This window comes from Bacillus rossius, chromosome 12, assembly GCF_032445375.1.
Source record: "Bacillus rossius redtenbacheri isolate Brsri chromosome 12, Brsri_v3, whole genome shotgun sequence".
NCBI lineage: Eukaryota > Metazoa > Arthropoda > Insecta > Phasmatodea > Bacillidae > Bacillus > Bacillus rossius.
Genome location: NC_086339.1, coordinates 23,394,016 through 23,406,210, shown reverse-complemented (window position 1 = coordinate 23,406,210; position 12,195 = coordinate 23,394,016). Strand labels below are relative to the sequence as shown.

Sequence of the window (12,195 nt, the reverse complement as noted above, 5' to 3'; positions counted from 1 at the left end):
GAATGTGCTTGTAATTTATGTAATCTGTGCAGTGGGAAAATTCAACTAATTGCCTTTAAAATGAATTCTACGAGGCGAAAACTGAAAAGTGAACACTGTTTTGTGATGCTGAGCTTTAAGTAAATTTGTTATAAAAAAAGTTAAAATTTCTGCTAGTAGTACATTCTATTTTTATGTACGAAAGATGCTCAAATAGCACCATTTTGCTCCTTAGAATACAATTTTTTTTATACCGAGGGAGAGCCCCCAGACACCCCCTTTGTTAAATCCACTGCTTATAATGATACTCTCCTTTGCCCCCCCCCCCCCCCCCCCCATTAAATATTTGCTTCCTACGCGCCTGGTGACGCTATTGCACCAGGTCCCATCGGCAGTCTTCTTCAGACTGCAATCTGTGGCAGGCACTCTGTTCCACGGAAAACAACTTTCATATCCACTGATTCTTCATTCTGGTAATTATATAGTTCATCAAATTTAAACCTTCTCCTTAATTACTTTCCATACTTCTCCAGGTCATTTTATGGTGCAGAGCTTATACCAAACACTTGAACTTTACTCCGCCATGCAGCGGTGTATGTACTGAATTTACGGGACTGGCAAGACTCCAGTGTGTAACGTGTTTTAATAACCAAGCCTACACCAGTCAGGAACTCACAAACATGCACCAAAATAAGGACGTAGTTACAATGGTAATGTGTGTTTAACACTAACCTCCTGTTATTCACCTACATGTGCGACAACTTTAGGAGTGCTGTGTTAATGAACGTAAACATGTCTTGCAATATTATAATTTCATTTCAATTCCAGGTAACATATCTGGCAGGAATCGGTGTACTATACTGTGTAGGGAATGCAACATTGAACCATGTAGTTTCTTGTTAAGTGAACTCTAGCTATCATACCTAGTACACCATATTGGGGCAGCATTGGTTAGATGCATATAACTAGCCCAATGCTTACTGGACAACTTTCAAACATAATTTTCACCCAGTCACCACTAGGGCCACCCTGAATTTTGAACACGTAACAACGGGTGAGGTCAAGTTTTTCTGGTGTAACTTCAGGAAACAGCCTGTACAGTTAAAGTAACATGAAGTTTATCTCTAAGCAGCAAATGAATGAGAAAGATGTACGAAACAAACTCGTGAACACAAGTGAGCGGCAAGATGTAAGTCATGAATGCTGAGCACACTGCGAGAGCTGTATGAGACACATCTTGCCCGTGCGGTTGGCAGTCAACTACTGGCGAGCAGGCTGATAACCCCGCTGCTCGCATGCCAAAACATAAATCCTCAGGAAGCGGAAAAATACTAGAGTAAACAAAACAAAAATAACAAAACACCAAAATTTAATAGTAAGACAACTTTAATGAAAAACCTTCAAAGTTCTTGATGGCTCATATGACGCAATTTCACCGGACTTTGAATTTTGGCATTTAGTAAACTAACCCTGAATATAAATTAGCACAACCATCATAAAAATTTAAGTTACAGGTTCGCTCAAAATTAAAATTGTTTAAAAAAAAAATTGTTTTTAAATGCTCCAGGGGAGTGCACCTGCTCCTACCTTCACGGAGGTTCTGCCCCACTAATTCTACAGCCACCACTGGGAACTAGCGATATTTTTTTAGCAACTGTGAATCAGCAAATTTTAACAACTTGTTTATTAGATGCAAATTAACTTTTTTTTTTAACATCACTACATATCTGTGCTCATGCATGAAAATGCCTTATTGCTGGAAGAAGTTCACGACAAATCTTATAGAGATTCATATGAATTCCCAGGAAACACGCAAGAATGACTGGGAACTTCGTCACATATCACAGGCTAAACATTTATAGATGTATCAAATTTTTTTACATCTGTAATATTTGGGACATGGAGGGATTACGCTGATTTTGCTGCTAATAAAAAGGGAATAAATAGTTCAGTAAAAACAATTTCTGTATGTAGTTACAAAAGTACACACTACTAAGCAATCAATAACCACAGATATAAAAACTAATGAGAAGTTTAGCGAGAAAAATTCAAATTAGCAATCCCTTATATAAAAATTACTTGAAGTGTTATGCCAAATTTTTTTTCGCCACTTTGTAACAACTTATTGGAATGCTCTTTGGGACTTTTCTCTGAGCTTGTTAGCAATCCTGCTCCTTGGTGTCAATGCCCATGAACACAGGGCATCATGTGAAGCAAAATACGTGGTGAGCAATCATAGTGTTTTCAAACTTCAGATTGGAATAAATGCGTAACAATTTTAATCGTGAAACACACTAAAGGGTGTAAAAAAAAAGCAACATGTGTTTTAGCTTTGGCTTTAATTCTCAGCCTAAAATAATAGTAATATAATGCACATACAAATTTTCTTTCACTGGAGAGCAACAGAACTTTATTTGCTGAGGCATTGTTCCCATTCTTTTTTTTTATACAGTAAGCACCACAGACTTATGGAACTATGAATAACAGAATTTTATTTTTAAATTCAAACTGCCAAATGAAAGGATCAGAAAGAAAGTGACAATATGGGTCGAAACATGCTACACATGATGAACAGCTGCAATGTACCAGTCAAAGGAATGTCTCTTTTCCCAGCTTACACAATTAATTTAACATCTGCGAATTGATCCCTTTTCGTGATTGTTTGAGACAATAATTGACTAGGGTATCACATGAAAAAAGAAAAAAAAACTCCTATTTTTACTCAATTCAGGCACTTTACAAAACATTTTTTAATACCTACACATTCATTACCTACGGCTCGAGCAAAAGAGAGCGCTTGCCGGCCGCCATTTGGTGTGACTCTGGACGGAAATGTCGACTAGGCTGCTGTGGAGGATCGCTTTCCCTGAGGCACTGCCGTGGGTTCACGGGCAGAAATGATTCAAAGAAAACAAATGCATCAGTGTCGAGGTACTGTGACCACCATAGCAACCAGGCCGCATTTTCATATTTACATGACTACCTAACAAAACAGTCCTCGCATTTCATCAGTTGGTACATGAGCACACCCACTTCCAGAAACGTTGAGACTGATAAATTTAACATAGACCATTTGAGGCAATCGTACGGCCCCCACGTACTCTGGAATAACAGACAAATAACAGCACACAGTCACAAAGCATGCACATAAGAATACTAAACCAACATTATACAAATTAATACAAACAGGAAATCAAATTTATAAAGTTCATGCCGATGTTACAAGTACTACTTAAAGAAAAATTAACTCTCACTACTGAAATTTTACAGCTAATTCCAAATTCAAGCTTACAAAAATTAAAATTTTTTTTTACCCAATAAAGGAAAGAAAACAAAAGTTGTGAGGTTTCGGTAGAGGTCAAACAATTAATAATAATATCTCCTGATATCTCTTGGGGGACTAAATAATAAAACCGAACCATTATAATAAATCAAATAGTTGAAATATCAGTAAAATTTGGAATGTAAACATTTTTAGCAAAATAAAAGAAGCAGCAATAAACTCAAAAGGACCTTGCACAAAGGTGAAAAGTTCTCACAACACTGTCACACCCTTATAAAGACTGCATAAATGCTGAGAAAATGAAACATGGCTTGTGCTTTCAAACATATATCCCACCTATTTGCCTCACAAAAGAGAAATTTTATAATTAAAGGGTAAAAGAATTGTTGGGTCGGTTCAAATCCTGGAACTAGCCAAGCCATAAATTTTAACGAGACTGAAGGATCTGAAATCCATTGTTTTCAGAATCAAAACCGCTTATTCTTTCTCTTAAGCAAAACTTTGAAATTGCTAGTGTCCTAATATTTCAACGAGACAACTAAAATAGTTTTTTTTTTTGACTGATTAAATGGGAGTTTTGCAATAAGAGTTGTGTCTCCTTTTTTTTGAATATAATTTATGTTACAGAATAAAATGCAGCATATTTAAGTAATATAACTAATGTTGCTATCTTATTTTAAAACAAAACAATTTCAGTTATACTGTACAATAGTAACCATATTAGCTCACACAAGTTAACTTATTTTGGGGCTCTCAGGTAACTTATTTTATAATTCCCCATCACCATAAGTTTTTATTATTGTTTGTAGTGGCAAATCAATAAACATAAATTATTTCATTTGTAAATAACAAAGGTTTTTGTATCCAAGTAAAAAAAAAATTAAAAGTACATAAGTATTAAGATAAGTATTATTTTGTAAAGTTTGAAATATGATGGAATCAAACTCAAAGAACTGAATCTCAAATATGAGTCAAAATGGGATTCATAATCACATATTTTAGGAACAACCCACAATATATTAAAGAAAACTTTTTAAAAATAATTTTTGAATGAAATTTTAATATAGATGTAAAATTGCTTTCGTAATGACTTTTTTTAAAATCTAGTTAAGTCTTGATATCAATGTTCAGATGTTTTGACAGCGAGATTATGAATATAAATGGGTGAAATAAGAAAATAACCTCAACAAAAATTTCCAACACAGTTTAAAAAATATGTAGCAAATTCAGCAAGCAAACCTAAATTCATTCAACAGTAATTATTAAAAATAGGAGAGTTTATAAAATGTAACAAAATAATACAGAAATTTAAGCTATGTTTTTAAGTGCAGAACAGAAGTTACATCAAAGTTAAACACATAAAAATAGTAAAATACTTTAAAAGAAATAAGCCTAATTAAAAAAAACACAATTTTTATCTCCTTGTGGAAGCTATTAATTACAATATATACACTCAAAATTACACTAAGATTGCACTTCTATCAGAAAAACTCATGCATACTGTACGTACTACTTACATACATATCCTAAAGTCTCGTTATGGTTACACAAAATTTCATTTTATTTTTTTCAGAATTTTTTCTCTATACCATATCACCAAGATAATAATATTTATCACAGTTACTAATTCTCCACATTGCAGTAAAAGAGAAAATTGGTTGTTGTTCCACAAGCATGCTGTAATTTGCAAATACAAGCAGTATGCGTGAAAACAGGAACAATATAGTATAGATCTTTCTGTTAAATAAAACATATACCAGTGTAAGTTTATGGAAGAAACTACAGTACAAATAAATTACAAAACAGGTACCATAGTTACAACAGCCCCTTGAAGAAACAATCGGATTGGTTCCAAAAAAAATTAAATGCTATTACAAAAAACTTATACTCAAACCTGTTTTCACCATTATAATTATTTGTTTTATGAGCATGAAATTTTTTTTTTTTTTTTTTTTAATTCAAATTAATGTTTATGCTGAAAAGCCAACATAAGACAGGAATCAGACACACAAATATGTGTTCCCAAACATCTGAATCACAATTAGAGATTTTCTGAACACAAATAATTTCAAAACTTTCTAAACCTCAAGGTATGCCACAACACAGTCCACTTTTTTTTTTTGTAATTGTAAGCTGGACTAACAATTGCCTATCGCCTCTGTCCGTCTGTCAATCTTTCATCACATGACCTGAAGCCAATCATACAGCCTGTAAAAATCCATTCCTCCTTACGCCAAAAGTATAGTATACTTATTCTTTTGACAGACGGATGGATGGATTATTTCTATGGTATGTTGTGGCAGTTGTTTTTGGAATACAAGCTCATGGAGTTAGTGTTTGTTCGTTCAACTGTACCGTGTTAACATTTTGCAAAACAATGCGGCTGTTAAAACTCATTGCCAAAAAATTCACTACTGAATTTTCAGAGCACTTGCTAATACATTACAAATGAGAAAACCAACTAAAAAACAAACTACATCAAGAACAAAATAAAAGATTCTTTTATGATATTTAGGCTTTTAAGCCAGGCTTGTTGGCTGCACAAATTCAAAAATATGTTTTAATAGATGGATGAAGTTGTGTTGTACATGGCTTGGCTAGCTACATGAAGGACAAAATATGTGACAAACAATGTGTCAAGACACACTAAACATGCTATTGTTATTCCAGTTTTATCTTGAATTTTTTTCTCCCAAACAGATCACCAACAAATGTCTAAACAATGTAAGTTCTGAATACACATGAACTGTATCTCAAAGTACATAAATATAATAATAACCTTTTGTAGCCAACCAATACATTAAATACTTGGGTGCTGATTTGTGGGATGTTATAATAATAATACTGGCCACAGCTGAGGGAGTCTTATGGGGTGTCTTTACGCATACAATATTGCAACAGGAGATGGAATAATAAACTCTGCCTCTCTTTCACTGAAGTGGGAAAATGACACGGACATAAGCAAGCGTTCTTTAAATTTTACGACTGCACAATATAACAGTGTAAGTCATTACTTCAAAACTGCTCTAATTGAAGGGTGTTACTTCGAGGGGCTGACTTGAGAACTTTATAAAATGATTACTAAAGAAATTTGTGCTTGGAAGTGAAGTTAAGCATTATAACTGACTAACAAACAACTAGTCATCTTCTACTTTGTGCTGTAAAAATTATACATTTCCTAACAAAGGCATTAAATAGTGATGCAGTTTTGAATAAAGTTGGTTACTTAAAAAAAAAAATAAGGCGCTCCATTTGCTTTTATGGATACTCAATATTAATATTAATGCATTGTTATTACATTATTTTTATGAATGAATTTATATATAGGGTCCAAATGGTTAATCAATAATGTTCACTTAATTAGTTCAAATGTTAAGTACAAACATTTAACAAAAAAATTTTTTTTAGTTCATTCTTGCATTTTATAAAATAAGATAATCCAGCTTCGCCGAGAACAATATTCACATTATTTAAAACATTCAATATTATGTTTGCTTCGCATCAAAAAACAAGTATTTTCACAGGCCTATGTAGAATCATTTCGAAAGTTTTAGTTTCCCCCAAATTCTGGAAAAACCATTTTCAAAATCATCATGATGTATGCACAAAGTAATACATCAATCTGCACGTTGCAAACATGAAACTAAAAAAATTTCAGTTGTTATTGCATGACAAAACAATATATGACAAACCAATATTATCTCAAGACATGATAATGTGTGTGTGTATGTCAATGCTTCTAAAAAAAAGTTTAAATAAAAAAAAATTAAATGTTACTAGTGTGATTGTGCAAGATAAAAAAAAATAATTTATATTACATGCACTTAAAAATGTATGTAACTATAACTACACTACCATTTACCAGGTTTGCAAGTAAATAAATATACCTATGATAAAAGTACACAAGCATAGAAAAATAATACAATTTACAGCAGAAAACATCAGAAAAATAATAGTACTATTGCAGCAATAGCTTTGATAACAATATATACTTCAGGGGGAGAGATAGGAACAGAACATTAGCATCTTAATTTCAACAGATTTTAGGCCACAGCAATTTTGTATTGTTTGATTCACAAATTTGGCTTTGCTAAAGCGTTGTGTACAATTTAACGGAAAGCCTGAAATCAAATAGCAACCGACTGCTACAAAAATATTCCCCTGTTAAGTCATGGCATTCAGTTTGAGTAATTTTCTAAATGACTACACAACTGTAATAATACTGGCAATAGACACTATGTTACCAGCTTTGTAAATTTATTGATGCCTAATCAAAGGCAAAATTCCAATATTAAATTATAAAAAATTCTTCTGGCATGAACGGTACAATCATTTGAAACAAATATGGCATATTTAGGTTCCTTCCCTAAAGTTGTTACTTGAATAGATCTGAACATTCCATGAAATACCAATTCCTGATATCCTTTTTACCCTACACACGACATGTACATAAAATTAAAGTTTTTAGTAATTTTTTTTTAGATAAACTGTTTAAAACAGCCATTTCATAACATTTTGCTTAGCTGCACAAATACAAAAAAAATAAAAAATATCTTTGTTACACGTCACTACTAAGTTGCTATCAGCAACTCCAACACATTCGCAAGGGAAATAAAAATTTCAATGCATCTCATTACAGAACACTGAACCGATCAAATTTCACGCCACTTGAACTATTATTGTAGAATAAATGGCAGCCAATCACAAGAGTATTACACATTGGGAACATTTCTTACATCATGTTAAAAACAGAAACAATCACCACATGGCAGTGAAGTTATAAAGATTATCAGTTATTACAGTACGTATTATATTTACAGTACAATAAGCAACATACAAAATATACAATTATACAAACTATGTACATGAAATTGTGCTTGCCTTGTGCATTTCAAATATTGTTCTAGTTGAAAGGTGAATTTGACAAGGTAGTTACAAAAATGTATTTCTATCCTACACATTTCTTTTTTTTTATACAAAATCATAACAAGAACAAATATTAAATCTCTATTATTCAACCTCAGTTATATAACTTACGTAAACTTAACGTACACTTATTACAGTTGCATAACTATGTTTCATATCAACATTGCATTGGAAGATCCTAGGACAACAGTCCACACACACACACACACACACACACACAATGCTTTGTATTGTATTAAGAGTCACCATGGAGCAGAAGCAAGGCAAAATGTATACTGATGATGATCAGTTTGAATAGTTTGAGTAAAAATAATAAGTTAGTTTTAATACTTAAAAAAAATTACACTTGCAGCTTTGAGTAATTTTCTTTGTTACATTTTCAGTGTCTAGTTCTGTTTAACTCTCATTAAATTCCTCACGATAAAGTGTTTGCAATAGAGCTAAATGAAGGGGCCCCCGCCCAGTCAGGGGTGTATCTGTCTTAGTGAGGCAGGATAAGTGCAACGCTCGCTGGTGCTTCTACCGCAGTATCGCCAACAAGTACAAGGCTCTGAACTGTTGCATAGTCTTCTTGTCGTGCAAATGAGCGGTAACCATAACATTATATGGTGGAGAGATATAGATAAAGGTGTGTTGCAATACCCTTGATAGCTTTCAAGAATATGTACCGCGTGCTTAATGTCCAAAAATTATTCTGAGCACACGAGTTTCAGCCCTTTACATTCTTATAAAAATACAATTTAAAAACAAAATAGAAAAAAAACAGAACCATTCATCCACCCACAGCATATTCTTAAATGCTTTTCATAAATAGACACCACTCTGATATCTTGAGCAGTTAAAATTGAGTGGTTTCTTTTAAAACTCTGCACACCGTATGTTCCCCAGATATGCAGGGTGCAAATATACCTGCCGGTTTCAGCTTCAATTGACATTGATACCAACAATTTAACAGCGACAGTATTTTGCGAGCACACAATTTAGATGTGTAAAATTACAATAAACTCCCAGTGGCAAACTTAAGTCTGCGGAAAATATTGAAACTTAAGCCTGCGAAAAATAGGCAGCTGCCAAGGGTCTCAACTTTGGAGGGGGCGAAATATGGTACACATTACATGGCCAAATCATTTTGTAGTAGTAATTATAAATTTAAAAATAGTGTGTAAAAAATTATAGTTGATGGTTTCCTATTATTTTCTACTTCTGCTTGTCTATTTTGTAAAATAAATAAACTATCCTATAAACTAAATAAAAAAAGCAAAGTTTTTTTTTTTGTTTGCTAAGCCACTGTGTCAACTCTTGTTGGTCTCTAAATCTAGCCCCGTGAACACCAGAGATTCAGATTGCTGGTTACAACTGTTGGTATTTCTGTGACGCACTGCAAGCTTCAGATGATGGGACCTTCAATGTTATAGTGGTTTGGTACTGCGAGTCAGGAGTGTGCAACTGTACTATCACCTCGGAGAAGGCACAAGGACAGCTGATGCACTTAAGGCAGAAGGGCAGATAATGCACATACAAGTGATGTGTATTCTTCATCTTGAAAACATAATTTCTTTGCAGCATGTGTTCACGCGATGTGGAGGTAAAAATAATTCATTGATGATCCGCTATAGTTACATGGTGAAAAATTATGGACTACAAAACACAACACAGACACTCCTTTGTAATGACCATTACAAGAGAGAACCAGATAGTTACAAAAGCTTATAAATTAATAGTCACAATCTATTTACCCTCACGTACCACAATGGCAAGCTTTTATGCTATAATGTATCTATGATGAGATGTTTCGCCTCAAAAGCTAAATAAAGCAAATGTAAATACTGGTAACAAATAATATACTACCTGGATGCTGTTAACAACAGTTAATGAATAACTGAATTTTAAATATGTAAAAATTAACTCACTAAATCACTATTTTGCAAATTCACAATAAAAAAAATATATTTTTCGTAAGATGGATAGGATTTGGTAGTATGTATTTTGTAGTTCATAAATATTTTATGGATTAATATTAAAGAGAAGCTGGATGTAGGCATTTTGGCAATCAAAAACTGAAGTGAAAGGTTGATTAGGTTAGGTCAGCTGCATACAAACTCTTTTTCCCCCTTCAAATAGTTTTATATTTTAACAAATATGTGATGTATAATTTTGGTAGCGGACTTAATTTTAACCCACCTTTCACTTCAGTATCAATTGTGTAAGTTCCCAGAAGACACTACACTTCATATTTACATTGTTCTTTCCCCACGTATGTGTTAAATAATGTGAAAATATTTTTTCATGCAATTCCACTTTCCACTTTTACTATTCAATTTCAATATTTGTATTTGGGAATGATTTTGTATTCATATTTGATTCAAACTAAAATAAAAAAAATAAAATAAAAAAAACTGGTATTCGTACAGGCCTACTTAAAACATAGTTGGGCAAGTTTAAAAGTAATTAGTACATGATCTCAATCATGCATTATGTACCAAATAGAACCAGGTTTTACATCACTGCATTAATATGCACCACAAGCTGATGCAGCAAGATGACGTACCAGGCAAGAGGGTCCTCTGTAACTATGACCGCTAATGCATCACACTAACGATACAAAGGCAGTGGATACGATCCCAACTCTTTGGCATAAGCCAAATTTATGAGTACATAGTCTAAACCCAAGACGTTTGGAGCCACTATAATCTTGGAGGTCCCCTCACGTCGATGACAGTGTGACGGAAATCCCTATAAATTGATGTAATTAGCAAGATTATCAAAACCTGTTTTTTTTAGAAATATTTCCACACAATAGTGTCAAGTATCATTCTTTTACACTAAATGCAATTATTAAAGGTACAGTACATTTCTGTCACAAAAATTCTCAATGTATATAGAAATTTTAGACTCATTAAAAGCTAAAAAATGTAAGTATTTATAGGTTGTTCATTTATTTAACTAAACCAATTATGCAGGGAATTTTTTTAAGTGGGATCTTCTTAAGAGGGTTCTAATGTAATTAGCATGCAACCAGTTCTTTGCATCTTTTCTCTCAAGCAATTATATAGAAAAAAAAAATTATCAGATATAGTCAACAAGTAAACTGTCATTGACTGAGGGGGAAAAAAAAATGCAAGTAAAAGATGTTAGTGCAAAAAATAAATGCAGGGCTGCTGCTTAGTTGAATTGTGCTCCTGCTCCAAGCTCAGCATTTTATCTGGTGCTCAGCGTTTTTCTGGCGCTCGACTGTGCCAACGGCAGGCACACGGGAGAGTATTATTAACACCTCATTATCACAGACGGACATCACTCGACGGCGAAGCCGCACGTCTCCTCCACGGCTTGAGTCAGCTTCTCGTACATCTTCTGGTAACTTTCGTACGGCGGGATGTCTATCCTGTTGAAGCAGGTGTGGGCCTTCGGCAAGTTCTCGACCGGCACATCGATCACATGGATGGTGAACAGCCGCGGGCCCGCCGCTCCTGTCGATCCTGACAGAAACAAGTCGGGGAAGCTTGGACCGAGCTAGTTAACCACCTGTATCCGATCACCAAATAACTGTTTAAAATTACGACTTTTCCAATATCCCCCCTTATGTTACTGATACCAATACCGCCCACAGATACCTGATACCACAAACAACTTTAGAAAAAATATAACGTTTCTTTAATATACACCAAATGTGTGTACAATAATGTTATTTACCTGCACACACAAATATATTTATTATTTATTTTTGTTAATCATTATTTATTTCCCTGTCCTGCCTGCACTGCAACCACCTTGCTTGCATGCAATAATTATTGTCACACAGTATTTGACACTCGTGGGGCTTAGGTTATTCAGAATACCGTGATATGAAATTAATTGTTGAATGGCAAAATAAATAGAATTGGTATTCAAAAAAACTGCACAAAAACAAACGCCAACACACTTTCAGGGCATGTGCATAGGACATATGACACTTTGCAACACAATTATGAAAAAATATACTTACTATAGGAATTTACATGAAATTGCAA

General features: G+C 33.7%; 1 protein-coding gene across 2 annotated transcripts in view; it reads right to left on the bottom strand.

Annotated features, from left to right (window-relative positions):
• Nucleotides 1-2,299: 2,299 nt before the first annotated feature.
• LOC134537708 (E3 ubiquitin-protein ligase SMURF1) overlaps nucleotides 2,300-12,195 on the bottom strand; it is a 45,892-nt gene continuing 35,996 nt past the window's right edge. For both annotated transcript variants that reach the window (XM_063378438.1, XM_063378437.1), the window contains exon 15: nucleotides 2,300-11,664. In XM_063378438.1, the coding sequence (XP_063234508.1) occupies nucleotides 11,480-11,664 (185 nt within the window). In that variant the 3' untranslated portion in view covers nucleotides 2,300-11,479. The remainder of the gene's footprint in view (nucleotides 11,665-12,195) is intronic.